Raw genomic sequence first — 27,930 nt, forward strand, 5'->3', positions numbered from 1 at the left:
GACTAGGCACTGGCATCAGTGCATAGCTTCCCAAGGGGAGTACTTCAAAGGTGACCGTAGTGATATTCAGCAATGAGGTGTGTAGCACTTTTTCTAGGATGAGTTCACAAATTTAATTGTCCGACCTCGTATATATTTTCACTGTGGAAAGCCCTGTTCTTTGAGGATATGTTGTATTTTTTAAAAGCTAGGAGTTCCTTAGAATCAACAGTAAACAGGTAAATGGTCAGTTTGAGTGATACTATTTCTGGTTGTTGTTTTTTTTAAAGAACTTTTTACTTGTGAGTGGCTTTCTTGTGGCTAACACACTGGCCCTGAAGGCAGCATCTCTTTTTGAACAAGTAAAATTCATTGTGAGAAGAAAACGCCTCTACTTTGTAATTGTACCTTAGGGGACTCTGGCTTTTCTCTGACATTTTAAACATATTAAGATTCTACTGCAATCTCAAAATAGCTAATCCTTAAAAATTTCAACACCTGAACATTTCTTTCTTATGGGCTAAAACCCCAAGTTTACTTTGTCAAATTGCCAACGCACCCATGAACACTAGCATATTAACACCTGTATATGACGTCATAGAGTCAAATGCAGTAAAGAGGATGCTTAGAAGTTGAACGTAAATTTTGCTTAGTCCGGTACTCTCAGCGACCAAGCAGGACGTGAAGCCAGATGGCTGCCTAACTGTGCAGCCTCCCACAGAGCTTGGGCGCATTTGAAGTTCCTATTTCATAGCATTAACTGTTAGCACTTCCTTTTAACACTCAAAACCCCTTATCATCCATTCCAACAAAGGAGATAGCTATAATAAGCTTGGCAAGAATTATTTAATCCATCAGTTCTCCAAGTTCTATGCCAATACCAACCTAAAGACACCAAATTCAGTTCTATTTTTAAAAAAATACCTTCAGTGAAGGAGATTTCCTCAGTAATTTAATCTGTTTTTTTAAACAAATAATCATACAGTATCTTTAAGACCATGGTAAGAACAATACAGTACAGATTTTACTATCTCTTTTGAGGAAGGATGACTCCTTCTAAAGCTTACGTAAGATAGGGCATGAGAAAGTCAGATTCTTTAATAACCTGACTAGCTTCTCTACAACTTTAATATTTTGCAGAGGAACAAATAATTAACTGGATATTTTTATTTGGAGCTTGGATTTCCTAGTCCAAACTAGAGAATGGTCAAATGATCTTTTATAGTATTTTTCCTCAGAGATGCTCTAAGAATAGCCAACTTGTTTGTTTTCATGAGACAAGTGTGAAGTTGAGGAAGATGTGTTTTCATTTTTAAAACAGCTTTATTGAAATATAATTGATATTCAAGAAGACTGGACATATTTAATACATACAATTTTGTGAGTTCAGAGATAAGCATACATATGTTAATATGAATTTTCAAGTGCCTAGCGGAGATCTAGTTTTTCTCCTTAGGTAAACAAAGTGATGAAAACAATTTTAGGAAGCTTTGCCATCTTTCAAGATAATTCATTTATCTAAATGCAAAATAAAATAAAATGAATATTATGAATAACTTTTGAATATTATGAGTAAGTGAATAACTTCTCAAATTAATAGAAAAGTTAGTGAATAAGAATCCCTCCTTCTAATTTTTTTTTGATTAAAAAAAGTGCTTATTGTAATGGAAGTAAACGTGATTGGTAAAAATTTAATTGCACGTAGTGCCTAGTATATTGACATGAAAAGTACAAAGTTTATCTACCAAACTAATATGACATTGAGCCATTAAAACACAAGTCACTTTTTTATCAATATGTCAGTACTCAAAGTTGTCCAGTTAAAATCTACTTCCTCTTGAAAGAGAGAAATACTGTAAAGGGAGATGCCAGGAGCTTAAGAGTGGTGCCGTGATTCTCGACAGCAAGGATAAAGTCCCAGCAGTGCTTGGGGGAAAGCGAGTCACAGGGAAGTATGGGAAGCTTGAAAAGGCCCAGTTATGATGGGAAAGGAAAGAAGATGTGAGCAGGGCCATCAGAGGGGTGAAAATGAAGAAATCTGAGAAAACCAGTTGTGAAATAAATGCGTGCATGTGCAAAATACATCTGCAGAGGCACTAGAAAGCAGGACCTAGATCTAAATCCAAGTACCCATTTAAAAAAATAAGATGAAAACTCTAAAACTTAAGACAAGCCTAGGCACACAACATCTGGAAGGTCCCCTATTTGTTCTTCAACTTTACTTTCTCTATAAGCCTATTAAGCAGAAGGTCAGTAACAACAAATGTACTCTTTCCTCTCTTGGTTTAAAATTTATTGGGAATCTGAAGAGGCTGTAGGTTCAGCTGAGATTACTGTAGGAAGAGCTTATTGAAGCAGGGTTGACAATAGGTCTTGTCATTCTGTTCCCTGAAGATTCCCTTTGACAACTGTGTCAGGCAGAAAGCACATACGAAGTGCTCAGGATGGAACTTGTGGCCCATGGCACTGATGCAGCGGCCGGTGATGGGCTGCCCGCATCCGTGGCATAAATTGCCTTGGCGTTGATGGTAATGGAGCTCACAAAATGGACGTCCATCCAGTTCAAAGAAGGAGCCAGTAGAGAAGCTGCTGAAGCAGTCCTGGGGGTGGTGAGAGAAAGAAAAGGAATGCAGACGTCAGGAAGTAAAACATTAGCAAGGTAAAACTCTCAGCTTTGGAACTCCCACCAGTTACCTGCCAGTTGCAGGAATTCACTCAGGTCCTTGCCAAATGGAGGCTAGAATATCGCCCACTTGCAAAACAGACAAGAAAATGCCTGCACTGGATGCTGTGGTTGATGTCTCCCCTAGAAGCCCACATCAATTCCTCATCCCGAGCTGTGAACCCTTTTAGCAGTTGCAGTTCTGCCACTCCCACAGGAGGACCCCTTATTTTCCCTAAGTCCGAAAGATATGTGAGTATACAGACCCCACAGACAAAGCACTCTGGGTGCCAGACAGTGTCCATGGCTGAAAGGTAGTTTTCCAACACCGGGCGGTTACAGCCACCACACTTGGGTGAAAACATGGCTAAGAAATCCTTTCGGCAATATGGCTTCTTGTCCTTCTCGTGAAAGCCTGGAGAGAGAAAATCAAGAGTTCATTGTTGCCATTTGAGATCTTAAGTCAAGGTGGAGGCTGCAAAGAGCACAATGGTTTAAACTCTCTCAAACTCAGGGTCTTCATATTCAAAATGGATTAGTAATAGATACCTCAAAGGTTTGTTATAAGAAATACATGGATAAAGCAGGTAAAGTGTTTTCATATTGTTCATAGCGAGCATTTAACAGTGTCAAGGTCTATTCCTCCTCCACGCCTTAGCACAAAGTATTCTGTTGGCCTGTACAGTTCTGCCCCAAGCCTTGATATGGCTAGCCTCATCTTGTAGTTCAGAAATCAGCTCAAAAATCTTCTTATCAGAGAGGCATCTCTTCAGCCCTATCTATCACTTCATCTTTTTAATTGTTTTATAGTATTTACCATTATCTGAAAACATCTCTGTGTTCTGTCTTCCCTCACTGGAACATTAGCTCTGAGAGAAACTAGATATAGTTGGTCTTGTCACATTATATCTCCAGTATCTAACACAGCACCTGGAGAAAAGTGCCTAATATTGAAAAATAAAGCACTATTAAATAATAATTTCCAAATGGATACAAGATACAAATACAATAATTTAAACTATACAAATAACTTGAATTAAAAATGGATTCCTCTTTATTAGGGAATGAAAAAAAAATGTCATAAAATGGCTCAAATTTCAAAAGCAAGTTAAAGGTTAATAAATTTAGCTGCATTAAAAATAGATGTGAATGACTTATGCATGACCAAAAACCACCACAAGCAAAGCCAAGAGAAAGGACAAACTGAGGAAAACATTTGCCAATTATATTTCAAGAAAAATAGTGAATACAAAGAGCCCCTAAATAAATATACTGTTTCAATTATTGTTTTTTAAAATTAGAAAAAAAAAAAAACCAGAAAAAATTTAATTCCTAAAAAATTAAATTAAGTTGAAACAAATTAACTGTATATCAAATTCGTAATCTTACCAAAGAAAGGCAATAATTCATTCCAGTACCTTTAACAGATAGCATTTTAACTGTACAGTCTTACTGGATATAATCTAAACACAAAAAGAACTACAAAGAAATCTTAAACTGTTTTCAATAATCTTGTTATTTGCAAGGTTTATATTGCTTTTTTTGAAAGTATTATAGGTAGATTTATAATAAAATAATTAATGATAGTAATGTCTTTGGTAAGCAAGATTTTGAGTGCAAAAAAAGACACAAGTACAAAATAAAACAAGTAAAGAAAAAACATGTAATCTTACACTTAAATTTGAAATATCAGTATGAACTTATGATTTATTTTTCTTTAAAACAAAAAAGGACTCTACACTTTGTCCACTGAAAAAACTGTCTCAAATAGCACCCTATAATTCTCTCTCTTTCTCTCTCTTTCTCTCCCTCTGTCTCTCTCTCTCTCTCTTTAGTTAGTTAGTTGGCTAGTTTAATTTTTGTCTGTCTCTCACACTAGAACACATGCTCCATGAGGGCAGGAACTTTTTTTTGTCACTGTCTCGCTAGTACCTAAAATAGTACCTGCCACATAGATAGTAGTTGTTCAAGAAATATTTAGTGATGAGTAGTCATATGAACAATATTACAATAGCAAAAACGGATCATCAGCTCCAGAAATAGGTCGTCTAGAGTCTCACTCAAAGATTAGCTAGAACATGTACAAACTGAAATTAGATTCTTCACAACAACCCTCCCATTTTACAAGTGAGAAAAGGAAAGCTCAGAAAAATTACATCTAACCAACCTGTCAGTGGAAGAGCTGAGATTCAAATCTAGGCCTAAAGTCACAACCTAACTTGGATGTTACATCCCTAATTTAAATGCATCCTGACTTTACCTCTCTGTGGGATCTGGTAGTTATCAGCTGAGCCCAAATATCATAACTCAATAGCTTTGTAAATACCTGTGCCTCACTAAAATAGCATGTAAACAAAGCATGCACAGTGCATTGGAAAGCAGCCCACCCAAGAACATTATTTCTAGACATCCACTTTGATAGTGGCAGCCAGATTAAAAACAAAACAACAACAACAAAAAAAAAACGGTAATAGGAGCAGCCAGGGAGTTGGGACCCAAATCAGGTAGCTGTAGTTTTTCCATGATCTCTGGTCACTATTGGATATGCCTTGCCTTTTTCAACTATGCTGTCTTGGAAAAGTAGACAGTTTAACTGACTTCTGAGGCCTATAGATTTAAGAATCTACACTAATAATTTTTATAAGCTGCCCTGTGTTCTTCCAAACCCCTGAGATACAGAGGGGCTCACTTTTTTCACTTTATCAAAGAATGTCTAGAGTCTAACCAAATGCAACTGACCGCAGAAAGGCCTACTGTTTAAGAAAAACCAATACACACAACAATCTTTCTTGCTTTTGTGTGACACAGTATTTATTTCTCTAACATTTGTATGTGTCTGTCACCTGGAAAACTTGTCAATATGCAGACCGCAGGCTGGACCCCACCCCCACAGTTTCTGATTCAGTAGGTCTGGGATGGAGCCTGAGAATTTGCATTTCTGACAAGTCCTCAAGTGATGCGAATGACCTAAAACTGAGCTTGCCTATAAGTGGGTGTTACCTGGGAAAACTGTAAGACATGCCAACTGACCTAGGAATGACCCTCATCCAGGCATTTGCAAGGTAGCCAGTCCCAAGAATGAAACAGCAGAGAAATAACAGCCTCTGTTTGAACTCAGGTGAGTCTCAGGAGAGGAATCAAAAGCAGTCAGCCAAACTTTCTGTGATACCCCTGCATTCAGTACCCAATAAATTGAGAAAGTTTCAGAACTTACTTTCCTAGAGGCTCTCTCTGGGGCCAATTACCTCTGGAGGATGGATGAGAAACACTAACAATTAAAATTGCCACAGCGAGAGGGAGGGAGTTGATACTCTGCTGAGGCTCTTAGCCACAGGGGAAATGAGGGAACACCGGCATGGGCTCCATAATGAACAATTAAAAAGAGAGACGTAGCCACTGAGGACCTGATGCTAAGGCCTGTGTGCTTAGAAACTTGAACCTTAAAGAGGAATTCCCTGAACTGAAACAAAAATGCAGATGAATTTAATTTCCCAGGAGGCTTAGTGGTTAAGCTGTCATTATAGAAACTCTGTGTGTGGCTATGTGAGGTGTGGGTGGGTCAGGCAGGATACCACCTGATGAATGGACTAACCATATGGTAGGAGACCCAATTACACAAAGCAGAGGATATAAACAAAAATACTACCCAGGAGGAGCTTCTGATTAATAAATGGCCTTTTTACCAGTTGTCTAAAGAAATATCTCTTAGGTGTGGCATCATATTTATGTCAAGTCATAAGTCACCCAATCAGCCTTGGGTGTTTAGAAGGGGCCCAAGTCAAGAACAGTGAGAACTAGCTACCTTCATGGTGCTTCCTGGTCCCCCTATGGGTAGGATCTTTTTCTCTTGTATCTAACTTATGTGTCTTGAAATATGCCTGTATTCGGTTGCTCTGTTCTCAGGCAACTTCCAGGTCCTAATCAACCCTGGGCAGTGTTCGCTTGCTGGTTGTTCTACACAACTAACTCTCAGACTTTATGACTACCAATACAATATAAATTTACCGTGACACATTTCAATATGCTTTAGATTAAATCTCAATGAAAAATGCTGTTTAACTAAAGTGTAATCGGGAAACGAAAGACCTAATGATTTGTGAAAAGCATTGAACAAGCTTCATTGAACAAGCATATTACTACAAAGCACTTTGCTAGTGGACTATGTCAGTGCTACTGGATCTGGCTCTGTCTTCAAATACAGTGTATTATGTTGGTGCCAAGAAAGTAAAAAGATCCAACAACAGAAGAGGAATTGAGACTCCATCAAGGGGCAGTTATGATGTTGTAGGAAAATAAACATAGAACTTGCAGAAACAAAACTGGAATTTAAATTCCAACTCTTTGACTTTCCAGTTGTATGACGTTAAGAAAATCACTTTACTTCCCTGAGGTTCAGTGTTTTCATCTGTAACTAGGTAAAATGTGGAATAAAATTACTCTCACAAAGTTGTAGTGGGGATTAAGTAAATAACAGTTAGAAATATAATTATATATTGAGAGAATGGGGAAGGGGAAAAATATTGGGGGTAAAGTGGGATAGTAATAACATTTCTAAATCCTTATCTTCCCTGGTAGAAAGTAAATACATAACGATTAAAATTAGGGGAAAAATAAATCTGTAGTAATATATTATTTAAAACACAAGTAAATAACAGAAGAGAAAGCTCAAAAAATTAGGAGAGGAGAAGTAGATTTGGGGTGGAGAAAGGAGAAGTAGGGGACCGACTTTTTTCAATATTACCCTTGAAGTAATGTTTCAGTTTTAAAATTATGCATTCATATTTCTTTGGTTAAAAAATTCAATTTAAACAAAATTTATAAATGTTGGGAAAAGATAGGGAGGGATGGCATCCAGTACTGAAACAGGCATTTGGATGGCAGTGGCAGGAACCTGGACCACGGCAGATCCAGAAAGGCAGATGGAGGTTCCCCCCAGTCATACCTTCTTCACCAAACACCTCTCCACAGTGAGAGCAGAAGAAGTGCTCTGGGTGCCAGGTTTGGTTCATTGCCGTAAGCACTTTCTGGAAAAAGAACACACACAGAGATATTAGAATGCTGCAGAGCAGTGAAACATGACCCTGGTTCTAAATGAATGAGTACAAGCTACAGGAAAGCAGGGGGAGGGGGATTTACTTACGTCCAGGATGGGAGCAGCGCAGTAAGCGCAGCGTGGAGAAAAAAGATGGTGGTAGTCCTTGGGGCAGTAGGCCAAGCCACTCCGCTCAAAGAAGGGCCTGGAGCCAATCTCTTCTTTGCAGTGACTGCAGACGAAGTGCTCTGGATGCCATGCCTGCCCTAGTGCATGGATCACCTGGAGGATGAAACAAGGCCTGGCATGGGAGCCCTGTAGGGGCTCTAGGGCCTCCAGGTTGCACAGCTCTGGAGGGCACTGTCCACATAGCACTCCACGTAAATGACACCCTTTGGAGTCACACAACACAGGCCGACACCTAGGTTCTGCCTGTGCCGTCTGTTGTCTGCCCTATGGATAGGACAAGGTGCCACTTTTCTGACTGCTCATGTTGATAAAAGCCTGTAAGTGTTTGTTACCACCTTACTGCCCCAGAGGGTGGCAGAAACAAAATAGAGCACGGTAGAAACAGACAAGACATAACTACAGCCTTGGCATGGAAGGGCTCCCCGGAGGAGGAAAAGGCCACATGACAGTCTTTATTCCTCTGGTCTGAACATCTCACCTCACCTCCCACACAGTCAGGTCTCATAGCCTTTTTTATGGCTTTAGAGAAGGATGACGCAGAGCAGGAGTCTGTGGCCAGGATTTGGAGCTGAGCACAGCTGAAAACTGTATTAAATCAATTCATACTGGAAATGTTTGAACAGAGCGAACAGTGAGAAAGTTTCTCTCAGGAAAGGCAGTACCGAAAAATGGTTAAGCTCTCACAATTGAGAGTCAGACTCTCCTGGGTTCAAATCTTAGCTCTGCCTTTTCCTAGACCTTGGGTCTCTCAGCTAATGTCCCCTGAGCCCTCAGTTTCTTCATCTTTACAATGGGGACAATCATAGAGTCTCCCTCAAAGGAGTAAGGTGACCATTAAATGAAGGAATACTTGTAAAGCACTTGGCTCAGTGTCTGGAGCACCGTAAGTGATCAGTAGTTATTAACTATTAGGAAAACATCTTAGAATATAAGGAGAGCAAGCAATCTTGGTGGCACCGTGAGAGACGCAGACACAGACATAGATGGTTGTAGGACCAACATCCTGGTCCGTCCCACCTTTCCAGCAATCGGTTTCTGGCAAGAAGCACAATGGCCCTTGGGCACTGTGGCAATTCCAAGGTCCTGCAGTTCCTGCTCCAAACCCCCCAGCATTGAGTCCAGGGAGGCTTTGTCATCCTGCTTGTCTGGCACGTGCTTCTTGCTGGCATCTGCTTTCACTGTGACCTGGTACCAAGGACGGAACCATGAAGAGAGTCAACCTCATGAACATTTATCCTCATTGGCATCTTCTGTACGATCCTATAAGCTCATGTAAGCAGATATTTGAGTGATGTACTTAGGGACACAGAAATATTGATATCTGTGGGAAAGCATTCCAGAGGAAAGGGAGGCCTTTGATGACTGACCCTTTCGTCTTTCCTGAACTTTCCTCCAAAGCATGGAGAATCCAAAATTGTAATACCAATAAAAATGCTTTAATCTCTTTTTCATTTTAAGATCCCCAGGCTGAATGAAATCAGACTAATCTTTCTTCATTTGTAAATCTTTTCTGACCATAGGAAATTGAATGAATAAAGATGCCCCTTATGATGACCACAGGTCAACAATCTTTTTATGCATTTATTCTGTAATGTTTATTGAGCACCTCGTTTGTGCCAATCACTGCTCTAGGCACATGAAGTTTACATTCTCTGGGTGATAGACAATAAACAATTAAACAAATAAATATATGATGTAATGCCAAGTAGAAATAGAATATAAATTATATATCAAGACAGAAGGTGGGATGGTGAGGAAGAACTGATTTAGATGAATGTGATCAGAGAAAGAGCTGCAAGGATGTGATATTTGAGTGATGTACTTAGGGACACAGAAATATTGATATTTGCGGGAAAGCATTCCAGAGGAAAGGGACGCCCAGAGGAAGGAAAGGTCAGTGAGGCTAGAGCAGAGGGAGTGAGAATGACTGTGGCTGGAGAAGATAATGGAGCGAAGCAAAGATCACAACGATCATATTTTTAATCTCATGGTAAAAGCCTGGGTTTTTATTCCAAGGGTGATAGAACCATCGGAGGGTTTCAGGCATGAGAGTAAAAGAGTTTGATTTATAAGATCCCTGTGGTAGCTAAATGAAGAATTAACTATAGAATGGAATTAGAGGCACTAGTTAGGTGGGAGACTATTATTAACAGCTCAAACCAAAAATAATGAATTGGACCAGTGTTAGTGGAGAAGGTAGTGAGAAGATGCCAGATAAGACTTGCTGATGGCTAAGAAAAAGCTCAGCAAAGAGAATGACAGATAGAAAATGTCAGCAGAGAAATTGGGTTTCTATTGTCATCTTAGATTCAATAAAACAATGTCTGGCAAGAAAAAAGACAAGCTGATGGATTGAGTTATTTAAGCAAAATTCCAAAATAGTTATTATAAAACATTCAAAGGAAAAATCTCAAATTACAAAAAAGGATGCCCAACTTATCCGTCATCAGCTAATGTCCTGATTCCGTCTCTCTCAACTCCTTTCCAACTGGGCTACTGCTACCCTCTATCTAATACTTCCTGATCAGAAAACTACAATGGCTGTCCGTTGCTTCCGGCATCAAATTTGCACATATCTTACAGACGTTCAAAGTCTCCCATCCACTGCCCTCACTGTACCTTCTCAATCTCATCTTTTATCACTCAGTAAAATCTTCCATTGTTTAAGGCTGGTCAGGCTCCATGCAGTCTCCCGAATGGGATCTGTTACAGTCTGACTTCAGGCCTCTATTTATCCTACTTTACAGCCAGGAATAACCTCACCTTATCTCATTAATTCAAATGCTCATTTCCCTTCAAGAAACTTTTATCATCTGACAGATTTCCTTCCTCGTCTATTATATAATTTTAATTAATGTTGAAAAACATTAGTGTTCAAAAAGTTAATGTCCAAAAGGCCTGGGGTGGGGGGTGACCAATAATAAGTACAAGAAATAACTAATAAAAAATACAAGTAACTAATAAAAACACAATAATATATCTGTAGCTACATCTACATTTACAGCTGTTACCTATTTGCTTGTATTAGTATATTCCAGAGCACTTCTGAATAGATATGTAAGAAAGAGGAAATACTTGACTACCTCTAGGGGGCAGAACTGGATGACTGGAGACAGAGCTGATAAGGAAATGATTCTTTTGGAGTTTTGTACAGTATGAATGTATGGCATATTCAAAAAGTAGACAGATATTTTTAAAATGTAAATAAGCCAAGCCACATGCTAAATCAATTAGAAAGCACCACACTATTAAAACTCCTAATGTAGATTTTTTTCTAGCATTTCCAGATATAGAGAGAATGAGGAATGCACTTAATGGCAGACATTAAAAAAAAAACTTGTTTCTGATGTTTATTCATTTGTCCTCCTAATAAGTACATATTATTCACAATGTGTTAGGAATTGTGCTGGGCATTGGGTGTCCAAAGATGAGACACAAAGATAAGGTCCTTACCCTCCCCACACACATTTTTTATATACTGCTTTGAAATGATTTCATAGTCACTTCACGTGTTCATATCATAGCTTCCAATCAATTGGGTTGGATTCCCTACTTTAAGAATTCTGGATGATAGTTCCCTTGACAAATTCTTAAGCCCCTTTATCTGATTTCCATTTCCTGCTGCTATGTGAACTTGCCACTCACACTCCGGAGGCCACAAGAAGGAGCTGGATTTCATTTCAATATGGGGTTTAAGACTCCTCATCCTTCCTACTGTCAAAGCCACACTTTGATCTCCCTTGCTCTGCCCCAGCTTGGGCCCAACTCTATTCTACCCTGCTCAGGTAGGTCTCCTTGACAGTCCTGCCACACTTCACCTTCGATGCTGATACCTTCAATACCTTCAGGGCTCACCCCAACTAAAGGACCTCCTCTCTCATCTCTTTGCGTCCAAACCATTTCCATCCTTCAGAGTCCATCCCACACCCCAGGCCCACCTCTGACAAAATCTCCTTGACCTCTCTACATTCCTATGTTTGCTCCACATATTTTGATAAGCCCACCTGTCTTTTACTCTATAAACATTACAGAGGCTTATGCCTTAATTTACCAAGTACTCCAAGCTCCTGGAGATCAGAGCCTGGGTCACATTATCTTTTGTGTCCAGATAATGCATCACACCAAGTTGGGTTCATCCGTTGAATTAAATGTAGTCTAGGAAAATGAATGACAGCTTAGAAGTGTTGCTAAAGGGGCGATGTGGAGCTGGGTCCCAAACAGATAAACCCTGCAGGCTTCATCACAGGGACCATGCTCACCTTGGCCTGCATTTCACACAGGTGGGCCATGAGCTCATCCAACTGAGCGGCTACTGAGGTTTTAGGAGGTGGTGGTGATTCCTTCGGCTCTTGAACCTCACTACAGAGAGAAAAACAAAACAAAACAAAACAAAACAAAACATACACATGGTAAAACATCAAAACTCAAATAAATAGAATACCAGAAAATTCAGATTTAACTCTTAACCGCTTAAATGTGAGTAAAACTAGAGACAGACAGTATTTTACAATATATGTACAAGACTAAAAGTATATATCTCTCTCTCTCCCTCTGGCCATCTCAAAAACTGTTCTCAAGTGCATGAAGAAAAGCACTGGACATGTAGCTGGCAAGCCATTCTCCCCCAACAGCCAGGTGCAAAGTAGCCTCTGAAAAGAACTTTAAGACCATAGCCCAATATGTATTTTTTAAATTTTAATAGCATTCTTTTTAAATTATAAAATATCATATCTTCTCTCAGTTATTGTCAGGTGAAAGACAAAAAATAAATAAGAGTATAGAACAGTCATTGACAAAGCAAGGTCCATGGGCCAGCTATTTTCCTACAGAGTTGGAAAACTCACAGCTGGGAGAGAGACTTAAATAAAAACAGCAGAAATGTGTTAAAAATACCGTAGTTAGATAGAGTTTATACCAGTCAGCCAAGGATGGGTTAGCATTATGAAAAGGATTAATATAATGCATTATAGTAACAAGTAAGAGAAAACTTTATAAACATGTTGATGGGTGCTGAAAAGCAATGGAAAACAAATTCAACCACCATTCCTGTTGTTGAAGATCAAAGAAAAGAAGAAAAACTCCATAACTGATAAAATATGTCTATAAGAAATTTGTGAGCCTTATACCAATTTCACTTCCAAGGCTCTATCCTGTAGAAAATTGGACGTGTAATTACAATGACGTTCCTTAAAACACAAAATAGTACAGTTTTTATGAGCAAATTAAAACTAAACTAAATGGAGATATAGTCAAATAAAGTGTGGTTCATCCATGCTACAGAATACCATGCAGCTGCTCAAAAGAATGCAAACATAGATTTAAATGAACTAAGAGAGACTTCTAAGATACATTGTTAACTTAAAAAAGCAAAGCCCAGGACAATATGAAAAATCCTTCCACTTCTGTAATTTTAAGCACATATACGTCAGTGTGAATATGCATACACAAAGGTGTGTGAGGAGACATACCTGAAAGTAGTTAGCTATGGAACTGGCAATTAGGTGGTGGAAGCAAGACTCTAAGGGAAGTGGCCTCGCTTTTTACCCTGCATATTTCCGAATTCTTTGCCTTTTCTAAGATTACTTTTAGAGCAGTTTTAGGTTCACAGCAATATTGAGCAGAAGGTACTTCTTTGACTTTTTATATGCATGAATTTATAAAATAATTGTGTATGTTGTTATATTTTCAAAACAAAGGTCATCTATATTAGAAAAGAGCTAACGTACGTGGCCAACAGATGAGGTAGCGGGGGTGGCAGATGGAGCATCAGTCTTGCAATTCTCATGTGTATTTGAGTTACACACACATGTCAATATGAATATATTCACATTCACGAGTCAATATGAATATACACACAATCATAGTCACATGATTCTATCAACAACCTTCAGTAAACTACATTAATATGGTCACAGTGCTGTGATTCCCACATACAAATGCTTCTTAAACACAAAATTGATAGGTGTAGAAAAATTTAAAACTGCCGAGGAATATCAAGAAAACATTTGAACCACACATAATCTTCCTTTTGAGAGGCAATTAATTACTCTAGGCCTGTTGACATATAGCTGTACAATCGTCTATGATTGTTTATAATTTTAGAAAATTAGGATGATATTTTTTCATGTTTTAAAGTGAACATTTCCCCATATCCTTATGCACATCCTGATCTGTCCTTTGCAACCCTAACAGCTAACGTTTTTTGCGTGTCTACACTGAGCTAGGCCCTCTGTGAAGGGTTTTACATGTCCTCTTAAAATCCTCATAACAACCTTAAAATCGAACTGTTGTCACTCCCAGAAGAAAAAACTGCAATTTAGAGAAGGTTAAAAACTTTACTCTACATAATAAAGCTGGTAAATAACAGAGTTTAGGTGTGCAGACTGCAAAGTTTATGTTCTCTGTCACCATGCTAAACTGTCTTCCAAAATGGTGCTTAAAGGCTAGTTTTCAAATATATAATGTACCATGGTTTATTAAACCAATCATTTACTATTAGACAACTACGTTGTTTCTGATTTTTGCTGTTATCATCAACACTGCTAAATAAACATTTGCACCCACATTTGATTATTTCCATAGAGTAAATTTTGAGAAGTGGAAAAACTGGATCATACAGGCAACTAACTCGAGTAATGTTTGTGATCAACATTAACCCTGAGAGCTCAGCTAACAACCCACCAATTTCTCTCTCTCTCTCTCTCTCTCTCTCTCTCTCTCTCTCTCTCTCTCTCTCTCTGTCTCTCTCTCTCTTTCTGCCATAAATAAAACCAAATATTCTGAGTCTTTCACTAAATATATTTTCAAAAGTGAAAGCATAAATTTACTACTTATTTTTATGTAATTACCAACCAGGAAACAAGTAGAAGAAAAATGGCTATCTCCTCTCTGAAGAAAAAAAGGACTTTCTCTTGAGTACAACATGTCCCACTACTGACTTACTTATGTTTGCTTATCTAACAACAAGGAAAATGGAGGAGGAAAGTGGAACTCTTCCCCTCTTGGGATAAAAGACTTTGTCTTTTAGGTACAACATGGCCTCTTGCCAGATGTAAAATATTTTATTTTTTTAATCTGGGAACAATGGCAGGTAGACAAGTGATTGCCTCAGTCCTGGGAGGTTCCCAGGGAAGTGTAGAGGAGCGCCCCCTCACAACTCTCTTCAGTCAGAATCCTTAGTGATTGCTGCCACAGGCCTGTGTTTTGGACGCACAAAAGGCAGCTGGACTGTGAGCACATTCTTGTGCCCGGTGCCCCAGCGTAGGATGAGTTTTTCATGTGGGTTTGTATAATTCTGAAAGCCTGTCCAGCTCACAGTTGGGACGTACTGTGTTTACTCAGAGAATTCTCACTGTTTTTTAACTAGACTCCTAGTGCACTATATAAAGGGAAGAAAATCATTGTCATGATACCCTAATAGTATTTGAGTCAACAACATAACATTCTAACTAAGAAATGAGAGCTCTTGAAGAGTTGATGATTACATCACCATAGGAAATTTCCTGAAGAAAGGAACCTCAAGTCAGAGCTCCTGTGATTTGTCCTGTCACTTCTTGAACGTGGTAAAGGTGGGTCTGCTATGCCACCAGCAACAATGTCATTACTCAGAGATTTTAATAATACAAATCACAAGAGATGTGTTTAAAAGAACTCAGACTTCGCAAGTGAGAGGGCTTCATTGTGCTGGATTTTTTTCTCCCATTCATTCTTTTGCGATATTTTTTATTGCTTCTCTCTATTCTTACTAAAATTAATTGTTGTGCTTGTAAAAAGTACATTCCTAAATTATTGGTCATACTACTACTAATACATGACAACACTAGAAATATTATTACGTTGTTATATTCACAATTGGTATTGAATATACTTTCAAGGTCCAAAGCAATGTTTGCTTCATTAAGCAAACCGGAGAAAATGGTGAACACAGAATGCAGGAGTCTCGTTTCGGAGTCTCATGCTCTATCTGTATGTGCCAGACTTGTCTGCTCTGAATTATACCAGCCTTGGGGATTTGTATTGGTCTATTACATATTTACTAGATCACCTGTATTTTGTATCACTCTCCCACAAAGGTCTACACCCCAAGCATCATTCAGCAATGGGAAGTGTATCAGTCAAAGTCCACTCAGGAAAATATACAAATACTGGGAGTGAACAGAAGGAATTTAATCCAAAAATTTGATTACACAGGAAATGGGAGCAAACAGCAAAAAGCTAAAAAGCAAACAGAAGACACTGAGGGAACCCAAAGATTAGCGACAGCGGGAAGCCATTAGGGCAAAGGGACAAAGCCAAGGGACAAAGTTACCAGAGTCCAGGGTCCCAGGTCAACAGGCATAAGCTGCCACCACAGCAGGACCTGTTTTGCTCCAACTGAAGCCATAAAGGAAATACAACTGCTAACAGAGACACTGTGGAGAGAGTGGGGTTTGGGGAGAAGATGCCTTAAATTTCCCTGCCTTTCACCCTCCAGTCTCTCCACCATGCTTCCCGTGGGCTGAAGCCAGTGAGAAGACAATTGCCTCTGGAGGCTGGAAAACGCCACCTACAGGGGCCAGCCAGGCCCCCGGGAATACAGGGCAGAGCAAGAGAAGAGGGAGAAATGGGTCTGATAGTAAATAGATCAAAGACTCTTACTATGGAGGAAGGTATCAATAAGTTAGCATCGTTGTACCATCAATTGATCAAATGACAGATACACAGGAAAATGGCTATTGGTTGGGCTGGTTTTCATCTTATATGTTCATATGTTCATTAGTGTTTCTATTAAAGTCTTGGTTTCCTGGATGTAAAAAGCCAAATATTTACTGTGAGCCTATTGTGTACCAGGCACTGTTTTGCTGTTGTTGTTTTGCTTTTTTACAAGGGGGTAGACAGGGAGGTCTAGGGGGCATGCCCACCAGGCCACTTCCTGGGACTGGAATTAACTAGCAAGCATATTAATAAATTGGCATCGCTCCCATCAAAGTAGAACGTGTCCTCAAGTGAGAAGTTATAAAAAGACTTCTCGATAGCACAGGTCCTTCCCTTATTTTGGTGTCGTGTGAGCACTATTGGCTGCAATTCGGAAATCAAATGAGGTGTGCTGTAGCACTCTTTACCAAGCACGAGCATTTACTATCCACATTTTAAGCCCTTTGTTTCCCAGAAAGTTGTCTGATTTTTTAAATTGCAAGCTACAACTGAAGAGAGAACAAGGAAAGTGGCTTTTTTATTTTTTCAGACTGTCAATTATGCTTTAGCCAGTAGAAATGGTTTAGTAAATGGATCTGTTTCAATAGGTAACTTTTGTTAAAAGGAAATCCTTCCACCCTCTAAATAAATTTTTAGCAAATATGGAAAGAAGAAGTATACGTTCATTAGTCTGCCCTGGAGACCCATTGTCTTAGTTCAACCCTGATCCTAGCTCTGATTTTGTTAACCTCTTGCTGAAATTTCTTTCGGTGTTCTCTTTCGTGACTGGGAATAGCCAGGCCAAAACATCTGTGATGATTCGAACTATTTACATTTTTTCAGGTGGTGAAGTAAATAGCAGAGCCCATCAGCCTGGACACCCATCTAGAAACCAGGCACCTTGGAAAATTGCCATGTCAGCTTGGCAGAATTCCACCTCGGCTCAAAGACTATGGAAAGAGGAGGAGGGTAGTAGGAGATGTAAGCAAATTATTGTCCAAACACAGATTGATAACAGTCATCTAATAATTTTAATTTTTAAAGTATTTAATTTAAAAATGTACCTGTAGACATTTGGCTCCTGGATGTTGGTCGTATACATGAGCTGCACCTAAGACAGCGTGACAGAGAAGAGCAAAGAATGAATTTCTGTTAGGAGAATGTTGGCGCTTATCTACATCCAGAATTAGTGGATGTTTTCAGCTTTCTCTATCGGGGCGCTGATAACTAGCATATCTCTGAGATCTCCTTTCACAAAGCTGAGGAATACCAGCCATCCCACAGAGAAAGGCCAAATTCCAAGCAGAGTAGTTGTTCTGTGCACCAATGACAGTGCCCCGTCCCTGTCCTCAAAGCACTCCACTAGAGAAGTACTCAGATAGAAACCATAAAACACATAAAATGAGTCAAACACATAAAATGAGTCAGAGCCCCTTTAACTAGACAGGATGTTGTCAAGGGGAAGACTGTAACATGATTAAACTTAACATACTAAAAGAAATAATGTGTGACTCTAAAGGGTAGTTGACCAGCAACTCATTTATACTTTGAACAAATATTTATTGAGTACCTGTCATGTGCCAGGGCTGGAGATGTACCAGTCAAAAAAGAAAACAAATCAAAACAAATGAACAAAAATGGTCCACCCTGGATCAAACATACAAATTAATATGTAAAAAAAATAATTGATATGTAAAATTAATCAAGGGGTAGGCGATAGGAAATAGGGGAGATGGCAATTATATATATATATTGATGGGAGAAAGACTCACTGAGAAGGGGACTCTTGAGCAAAGACTGATAGGAGGTGAGAAAAGTTTGAGCAAAGACTGATAGGAGGTGAGAAAAGTTTGTAGATATCAGGGGTAACCTGGCCTGGCCCAGGTAGAAGGAACAGCAGGGAGAACAAACTGGAGCATCTGTGGACAGAAAGGAGGCCAGTGTGACCTGAGCAGAGGGAACTTGTGATACGGGGGCAAAAAGTAAAAGGGGCCAGATCATACAAGTAGGGAGATCATATAATTTTTTGTTCAAACTGGGAATACTTTTGAGAATGAAAGAGGCTACTAGACATAATTAATATTATGTACTTTCAAAAATGTGTATTTATTAACCAAAAATTTGGTGTTATTGTGTTGGTGGAACTACAAAATAATTCTATCGAAAACTTAATTTCAAAATAAGATTTTCTAGAATATTTTTAAATGACACATAGCTATGAACATTAAAGCGAAGATTTTTAAAAATTGTTTTATATTGATTACTTGAGCATTTTAAAGTAGCACAAGTAAATTATTCTTGATATAGGTTCACATACCTTAATTGGTTACTTAGCCATTGTTGTCTCTAACGTTGTGATGTAGAAATTTTTCTGAAAATGTCTTTTGTTAATATGATCCTTTTTATTTTCATATTTTTATAAAATGGCGATTTTCTGCAAAGCTGCATTTCATGATTAATGTATTTGAAATTGCTGAGACTTTAAATTGATGCTTCTCTGTATGCCATCATATTTTTAATTGAGAAAGTACTCCCTCACTAGATGCTGATGAGCCTATTAGTTCAGAGACAATTCTGCTAAATAAAGGATATTCTCAGTTCTATTTTTTATATTAAAATGTGTAAATATGTCAGCCCTAGTACTTTCACAGGTGCTGTATATCTACCTACATTCAAAGCCCCTTTCTTCAAGAATGCTTTTACAAGACAGAGCTCTTAAGTTGTCTCTACGTGTGATCCTTTTTAACATTTCATCACATGTAGGTACTGCAAAATCACAGGCCTTCACAGTTTCATCCCATTCTGGTGGAGGATATAAATTTATCCAATTAAAATTAGAAGCTCTGTCAAAGTCAGGATTTTTCCAAAGCACGATTTTCAGATTAGGTAATTAAACCATTTGAGCTCTCATCTTTTGGTCTGTTCAATTCCTCCCTGGCTTTTGTAGGCCACAAACTTGAACTTCTGCCTTTTTGCAAGCTTTGTTTTACGTAATTGCAACTTGTTAAAAGCTTCAAAAGCTGAAATTTCATGCTACATTCATTGAATAATTTGATTAAATATTTCCAACTGATTTTTGCACAGAATGTGAACTAAATTTAGGTTGCTTTACAAAGAGGTTTCTCAAAGCCTCAGGCATTTCTAAAATCCAATTGATGACAGGCATTACAGAGAGAAAATACATACAACCATGCTGAAATGTTTTGGGATTCAACATCAGCTTCTGTCATAAAAAGTTTTATAGATGAGTATATATACACACACATACGTGTGTGTGTGTTTATACTAAAATATATATATATGTATATATATATATACTTTGATTTTATATATTTTAAATATTATATATATATAATATTTATAATTTTGGACAATTGCATTTTCTATTTTGACTGGTAGAATACTGCAACTTGTTTGAATGAACTCATGAATTTTGTGTACGTCACGAATTCCAACCACATTTCTGTTGCACAGATTTTTCAGCATGTAAGAACATTGTTTTTACCACAATGCTGTGCTCCATCAAAAGCTGTATTCCTATTATCAGTCACCCCAAAAACATTTCATCTTCATTGTTGAACTTTTCAACTAAATTTACAATGGCATTAATAACATCAGATGTTTCATTTTTGACAGAAGAATGAACTTCTAAATACTTTCTTTTTATTCCTTTGAACTGGGTGAAAAAACGAAACCATTTTGGAATTAACACATTCTCTAACTGAGGCCTCTGAGGACATAAAAGGTCAGTGATATAAATCTGACCTTATTTGATGGTTTGCAAAGGGAATCAACTCATTAATCATCACCAGTTCACTTTACTTCCAAGCACAAGAAAAGCAGGAATTGAAAATGAGCAAAATTAATTTAGAAGTCATTTGACCAGAATGGAAAGGTATGCTTCACAAGGACCTGTAAACGCACCTCCCGAAAAAACACATGTTTAGTCATCATCTCCAGACACATTCTTCTTAAATTTAGTATTAACATTTGAAGTAGATGATGATGTCTCTTTACCATGTCTGTGTCTTCTGCTTTTCAAAGTCACAGTGATATCTCTACTTGCCTCCATAGTGGACAGTAAATATCGACAAATATTTTGTGCAAATTACACATTCATCGTCAACTTTCTTGAGACAATTAAATGTGTAGTTTTGGTTTTGGTTTTGAGCCAAATGCTGCTAAAAGCATTTACTGCAAAATTTAAAAAGCATCGCCAAATAATAAAACAAATAGTTATAACTTTACATATACTATTAATGACAAAACTGCTTCAACGTAAACATTTAGGTTACACCACACTGTGTGTCAAGACTGCTTAGTCTCGGTTTCCCAAACAGAATTTGTGTGACATTAAGCCACAGTTTACCATTTTTCTTTCTGACCTTGAGGAGGATCCGGGCATCTCAAAGGTCACCACAGGGAACGTAGCAGGGCATGAGTGGTGGTATACCAAGTGGCCAGCAGGGGTAAAAGTTTTCCTGCCACCACCTAAGACCAGAGGAATTTGCTAGCCCTGATGGCTGTGCTTGAGCTCTTAGCTTTAACACTCAGCACCTTACATATTATTCTTGAAAGGGTGCTGTCACTTAGGTTTTTGTCTGAACAAGATCAGGACAAGAGAGATGAGTTATCATTAATCATCTTTTGGATTTAATCATAATAAAGTAAGAACTCTGTTCACCGTATGTGTGTTTTATACACTACTAGATGAGACCATGAAAGAAGACAGAAGAACCTCATAGAAGTCTATTAACCCACGCTGGTTTACTTTAATATAAATGCTAATAAGAAAACTTTGTAAAAAGATGGAAAATCTGGGGTAAAAGGCAAAGCCAATAAATGGATATCAAGAAAACCAGCATAAACCAAGGGTTCTTAGTTTCAAATGAACCAAGACAAATGGACACCCTACTAAGGTCAGTGTAAAGACTGTGATTTTTACTCTAAATGAGATGGGAACTCATTGTGGATTTCTGACTAGAAAAATGATATGATCTAAGTTTTACAGGATCACCCTGTCTGCTATTTTGAGAATAAATTAAAGGGGAGCATGGGTAGCAGACCAGTTAGGGGCTTATGGCTACAATCCAGCAGCGAGAACCAAGACAATGGCTTGCTAAGTAGAGAGATAAATGTGCCTCCTTAAAACTCTGTGTAGTTGAAGAGAAGAACATTAAAGGGGGAATCTGCCCCTGGGTTCAAATTTCAGGTCTGTATCGCTGGTGATTTCATGTACTAGTGTATAAGGAAGACTCAGAATCTCATAGTTCAAAAACACCAGATATGAAGAGCATTCCTCTTATACTAATTTCATTCTTAGCAAGCAACCTTCTAATTATAAAGTAGACTTATCCATAGAAATGGGATACATATGTCAGCAAATAACTAGCATCTGTTCTACTTGGTGATTTTAACTCTAACCAGAAATTAATACGTTGGATTTCTGGTGTTTTCATACATCCTCTTTTCTGAGTTTAGTTTGTTTGTGTTGGTTTCCTAGAGCTTCCTCATCGCTGGGTATACTAATAATTGAATTTCTTAATACATTAGGCAGCAAAGAAGACTTGGAAAGTGGTGACCCTAACATGTTACCCCAAAAAGACTTGTCTGAGCTGCCACCTGGCCTTGCCCAGGTGATCTCTGGCCTTATTGGCAGTGAGATCAGAATATCCCAAGTGAATTAGGGAATACTCTATTACTATGCCCTCATTAGAAAAAAAAAAATAGTTCTCAAAGGCTTATTTTTCTAAGATGATTTTCTTAAGTCTCCTCCCCTTTCCAAAACAACCACCTTTAAGTGATCACTGCGGGATTTTTGTTGTGCTTCTTTCTTGGCTATATGATTGTCCTTTCACATCATTTTTTGTGAGCTACAATTCATTGTCATAAATGCATGCAAACATCTATGTTAAAAGCACTTCAGTAGATCAAAAGTTACCGGCAAAGGGCTTGTGTCATCCTGAATGGAAAGGGTCTCAGCACAGTTGCTCTCCTTTCTGGAACACTGACCCACGGGGAGAGGAGCTGGGCTGGAGTATTCACTGCTGTCCTGGAGGGTGGAGCATTCCAGTTCCTCCAATAAAGCATCTATATCACAAGACACAAAAGAATCATGATATAGAATGTGTAAGTCTTCTGGAATAATTTTCCCCTTAAATAGCCCCACTGTGCCTCCATTCATCTCCCTCTTCTCTTGCAGAAAGGCTATTTTCAAACATCTTCCCCTTACTCAAACACTGTGACCTGTTCCTTATTTTCTAAGGTTGCATTCTGTTTCATATGCTCACTTGATAATTTGACTTCTTTTATTGCAAGATATTAATTTTTTTAATTAAAGTTTATTGGGGTGACAATTGTTAGTAAAGTTACATAGATTTCAGGTGTACAATTCTGTATTACATCATCTATAAATCCTATTGTGTGTTCACCACCCAGAGTCAATTCTCCTTCCATCACCATATGTTTGATCCCCTTTACCCTCATTTACCACTCCCCTCCCCTCTTACCTTCTGGTAACCACTAAAGTATTGTCTGTGCCTATGAGTTTTTGTACAACCAAAATGTCCTTTGATAGATGAATGGATAAAGAAGTTGTGGTATATATACACAATGGAATACTATTCGGCGGTAAGAAAAGATGAAATAGGACCATTTGTGACAACATGGATGGATCTTGAGATTATAACGCTAAGTGAAATAAGTCAGACAGAAAAAGTAGAGAACCATAGGATTTCAATGATATGTGGTATATAAACTGAAAACAACAAAAGATATTAATTTTTATCATTCATTTGGGGGTGGATTACCCATAAAAATCCCCAATGAGGAAAAAAATAAATATTACATATTTTTTCTTTCAGAAAAATATAGGCAATTATATTACAGCTTTTCAAAATATACCAGGACAGTAACATTTATTCTTAAGCCTGATGATTTTTTTTCTTGTATTCCAAGCACATAACAAAATTATCAAAGCAAAGATGAGTGGTCTGTCTTTTAGGGTGTGGGGAGAAAAGGAGATGGGGAAAAAACAGATGTTACAAAATTAAGCAAGATGTTGCAATCCAAATTGTTGAGATTGCTTCTCCTGTATTTTCTTGGGAAAGACCAATGGACTTTACAAGTATTACATTATTACCTTTCTGTTATGGTGAAATTAATAATAACTAATAAAATTAACACATCAGGCACTATGGTCAGGAATTTATATGTTTAATTTGCTCATCCTAAGTCTTTGAGGCAGGTGATATTATTATTCTTATTCTGTAGATCGAGAAAGGGCCAAATAAATTGTTTGAGGTCATACGGCTGTTGAATGCAGAAACTGGCTATCTGGCTCCCAGGCCCTGCACTAACTTCAAGTCAGAAATTCCAGTCCCCATTCTCACGTGGATTCTCTGGGTCCTCTGGGCATGACATGTTCTTCTCTGAAGCTGTTTCCTCATCTACGTAATGAAGCAATTATATTACAGCAGTATTTTTCAAATTGTGGGTTAAAACCCATTAGGGGATTTCTTACCACAGGTTGTAGTTTTTAAAAGTTTGCAAAGCACTGGATTATATTATTTCTAAGGATCTGCCTAACTCTGAAGTCCTCAAATGAGGAAAATGAACTTTACACGTCATGAAAAACACAGATTTTCATTTATTTCAGATATCGGAGAGACAGATATTTCTTAATGGCATAAGAAAAGGTCTAATCATTTCTTACAAATAAAATCTTCTACAGATCTTTCTAAATCATCCATCTCACAAAAAATATTGAATTTTATGCACCATTTTAGAGATAAGCAAACTGAGCTAAATTCTTCAAGACAAATTACCCTTCGACAAATACGTTGTAATGGAAAAAAGAGATGGGGGAGGAGAACCAATAGATTAAAGAAGATGTTAGAGACTTATAACTAAACCTCAACTAAACAAGCAAACAAAAAAAAAGAAACAACCAGGAATATTAAACACTGACTGGATATTCAATAATATTAAGTAAATACTATTAATTCATTTTACATGTGATAAGGATATTTGATAATATTAGATTGGTGGAAAAGTAATTGTGGTTTAAAAAGTTAAAAATGACTGCAAAAACCGCAATTAATTTTGCAGCAACCTAATATTAAGTAGTTTCTGTTAATATTTTAGGTGTGATAATTATATTTCATGATATTGAGGAATTACTATTAAGGATTTTGTGGGTGTGATGATGGTATTATAATTATTTGTGTAAGTATATATATTTATTTTAGAGATTATGCTGAAATATTTACAGATGAAATTATATAATGTCTGAAATTGCTTTAAAATAATATAGGAATTAAAGGAATGGGTGGGTGTATAAATGAAATAAGATTGCCAAGATTCGATTGTTTAAGCTTGTTGATGATGAGTACATCAGATTTCATTAAATTATTTTCTTTACTTTTTTATATTTTTAAATTTTCTATAATAAAAGGTTTTTAAAAGAAAAAATAAGGTAGAAAGTAAAACTTCTTTCCTCACAACTTTTCTAGCCAGACTGAATGCCAAAATTCTGACTTCAAAATTTTTAGTCTATATCTTTCTGTTAAGATGTATCCCCTTTCTTTTCTATTTTCTAAATTTTGCTCCAACCCGAAGTCATTGATCCTCTTGGATTCAAAATAAAAAGGGATTTATAATAAAGATCAGGAGAGAGGGGAGACCCTCTGCAAGAGAAACAAAGCTTACTGCTAAGAGTAGAAGGTTGCCCTTAGAAGCACCTGCTAGTCGAAGATACTGGAACTCTCCCATCTGGGTCATGAGTTAACAGGCCTTTCTCTTCCTGTTTCTTGAGTACACATATCCTCAACACCCCAACATTATCTTGCCTTTTGCCAGATTCCGTAATTTGAAAATGACTAATTTCAGTATGACAAATAATAGGGTGACTGGTTGGGGGGGATACTAGCCTGAAATGTCTACAATCCTTCTCTACAGCCCTTCATCTGTGGAGATCAAATAATTATCAGTATTAATGTGAAAGGAGTAAGGTGAGGTCTCTTGGGGGTTTCATTGGATTGTAATGATCCCATTTAGAGCAGAGTCTGCTCCTGGTTTCCCCTTATCTAGCATGCCCTTGTAATGAAGCAGAGAAGAAATATCGGCCTGTCCTCCACCCTGTTTCTTCACAGCAGGAAGAGAGACTCACCCTAAGTGGGCTGATGACAATTTGAAAAAGTAGTTGAGGTTTAGTCACCCAAATCATCTATGGAAATGTGTGACCTTCCAGGCTGCTTGGTACTTTCTACATTTCTGGACCAGATTTCTCTACCATTCATCCTGCTCAGGAAATGCGAAACTGTGTAAATATCTATCTATCTATCTATCTATCTATCTATCTATCTATCTATCTATCTATCATCTATCTATCTATCTATCTATCTATCTATCTATCTATCTATCTATCTATCTATCTATCTATCATCTTATTCTGTCATCCGGAGCACCTAAGCCAACACACTTCTAAAATGAAAATACCTTGTAGCTTACTCCGTTGTGTCAGGTGGTCCTGAGAGTGACGTTTAACTAGTTATTTTGCTTTCCTTAGTTTTCTCATTTGAGAAAAAAAAAAAAAGTGGATCATACCCATTTTAGAGGATTGCGTCAGACACTAACTTGATTAACATATGTAAAAATGTCTAATTTTAGCTTAAGTCACTGAATAAGTATTAGTTCCTTTTTGAATTACCTACATGAAAACCATTAGGAATCCCTAAAATAAAAAAGCAGAGCTGGACTCTAGTGGATCTCAGGTAGGAATGTGTAATTCCCCGGCCCTCACACAGGATAAGAATTTGGATTCTCCCCAGAGTCCAAAATATATTCTACCCCAAGTATCAAAACAGACTTTACCTCCAAAACAGTTCAATACGTATTTATCAAACACCACCTTTTCTTCTTTCCTCTTGTAATTTGCCTTCCTTCCGGTATTCCTCCAGCTCTCAAATTATACTCGAAACAATTTTTTAAAAGGACAATATGCTAGATACGCTTTTTTGTCATTGTTATTTACACTTTTGATATACCTCAAATATACCAAAACCGAGGACACTGTGGAATTAATACAGCTTGGAAATTGGGTTAGTGACTCAGTGTTAGCATGGTAGCCAGCAACAAAAGTTGGCAAAAGATATAGAACAAGTCCCAAGAATGACAAACCTTTCATTACTCCAAATTTTGAAATCAGGGATCTCTCTCGAGCAATGTGGCCAATAGTTTCACTGCTGGTTTTAACTGCTTTGGAATGGAAAGTGGTATCATATTTGCAGGCCATAGTAATCTGTTCTTTCAGAGTTCCTCTGAATAAATAGCCTAGCAACAAAATCACTGGAGTTATAGTGCTGTTTTCTTGATTTAATACTAGATCTTGGAGCAAATGAAACCACCCTGGCCTTCCTTCAACCTTTGTGAATCCCTCATTCTTGTACTATTTCTTCTCCTCATAACACCCTTTTCTTTCTTTTTCTCCTCAAATCATCTCTGCAGTTGCCAACTGTGTGATCACCCTACAATCTCCACTAGCCCCCAAGGGGCAAATGTTCATAACAAAATGACAACTTCAATTACAATTCAATCCAAAAGTATTTGTACGGAGTTTACTCTGTGGTTACCACCAAACTCTCCGCCTTTTGTGCCACTGAAAACAGTGAACCCGTATTTCCCCCAAACAATAGTAGTTCCTTATGCTTCATTCTTGTTTGGGCTGAGGTCAGGAGAGAAGTGAAAATGAAATCTTCCAGCACTACCCTCCGTCTAGCTATTAGCACACCCCACCACACATGGAGATGGCAGCCAAGTAAGTCTTTATTCTCTCAGAGTTTCTCCTCCAAGAAGCTCCTCACTCACCCAACTCTTCCATTGTCACACACCAAAGATGCTCTGGTCCCACAGGTTGTGAGGAACTGCTTTGGCATGTGCTGAAGAAGAGGACCGCAAAGGAACTGAACGAGACAGCATGAAGCAGCCTCTATAACCATTTTTGGTTCCTGTATTTGCTTAGCACTTCCTCTCTTTTGATTTGGTGAGATTTTTTTTTTTCTTTTTTGTAGGTCAAAGTTTTAAAAATGAGACTGACATAGAAAGACGGGTACTAAAATTGGAGTTCTGGTGGTGCACTGGCCCGGGTGATGAAGATTCAAAATTAATTTTGAAAAATTTGAGCACTGACTATATGCCAGAATTTATCTTGAATTCATGAAAATGGCAGACTTACACTTGTGTTTTTTCCTACTGTGGGTATCCCACTGTGACTGTACATCGGGGAATCTGCTTTTTTTTTCTTCTGTGAAGCTGGGGGATCATGAAGCATAGTCTCCTTCATAAGATTTCCATCAGAGTTAACTAGCACCCAATTCATTTCGCTGTCTTTATTTTA

The 27,930-nt window shown here is 37.9% G+C and overlaps 1 protein-coding gene across 2 annotated transcripts; it reads right to left on the bottom strand.

Annotated features, from left to right (window-relative positions):
- Positions 1 to 1,288: 1,288 nt before the first annotated feature.
- On the bottom strand, positions 1,289 to 27,551 carry LPXN (leupaxin). Of its 2 annotated transcripts, none has more exons than XM_019718898.3 (9): positions 27,402 to 27,551; positions 22,477 to 22,625; positions 17,600 to 17,646; positions 12,122 to 12,221; positions 8,880 to 9,047; positions 7,782 to 7,955; positions 7,584 to 7,665; positions 2,908 to 3,056; positions 1,289 to 2,579 (listed from the first exon to the last, which is right to left on the bottom strand). In XM_019718898.3, the coding sequence occupies exons 1-9, from the start codon at positions 27,412 to 27,414 to the stop codon at positions 2,310 to 2,312; spliced, it is 1,152 nt and encodes a 383-aa protein (XP_019574457.2). In that variant the 5' UTR covers positions 27,415 to 27,551; the 3' UTR covers positions 1,289 to 2,309. The 2 variants fall into 2 exon arrangements, with proteins under 2 accessions (XP_019574457.2, XP_088645730.1); XM_088789604.1 differs by lacking the exon at positions 27,402 to 27,551 and adding an exon at positions 26,715 to 26,844.
- Positions 27,552 to 27,930: the final 379 nt, after the last annotated feature.

Source organism: Rhinolophus sinicus, chromosome 14 (genome assembly GCF_057876585.1).
Source record: "Rhinolophus sinicus isolate RSI-liver-muscle chromosome 14, RSI-T2T, whole genome shotgun sequence".
In the NCBI taxonomy this organism is placed as follows: domain Eukaryota; kingdom Metazoa; phylum Chordata; class Mammalia; order Chiroptera; family Rhinolophidae; genus Rhinolophus; species Rhinolophus sinicus.

Bases quoted from the DNA above. Each gene is read 5' to 3' on its own strand.
- LPXN (XM_088789604.1), bottom strand. From the start codon at position 26,829: ATGGCCTGCAAATATGATACCACTTTCCATTCCAAAGCAGTTAAAACC. The intron at 17,647-22,476 runs GTAACTTTTGAT...ACGCTGTCTTAG, and splicing joins ATGACACAAGCCCTTTGCCG to GTGCAGCTCATGTATACGAC. The intron at 2,580-2,907 runs GTCTGTATACTC...CACCACCCCCAG, and splicing joins CAGAGTGCTTTGTCTGTGGG to GACTGCTTCAGCAGCTTCTC.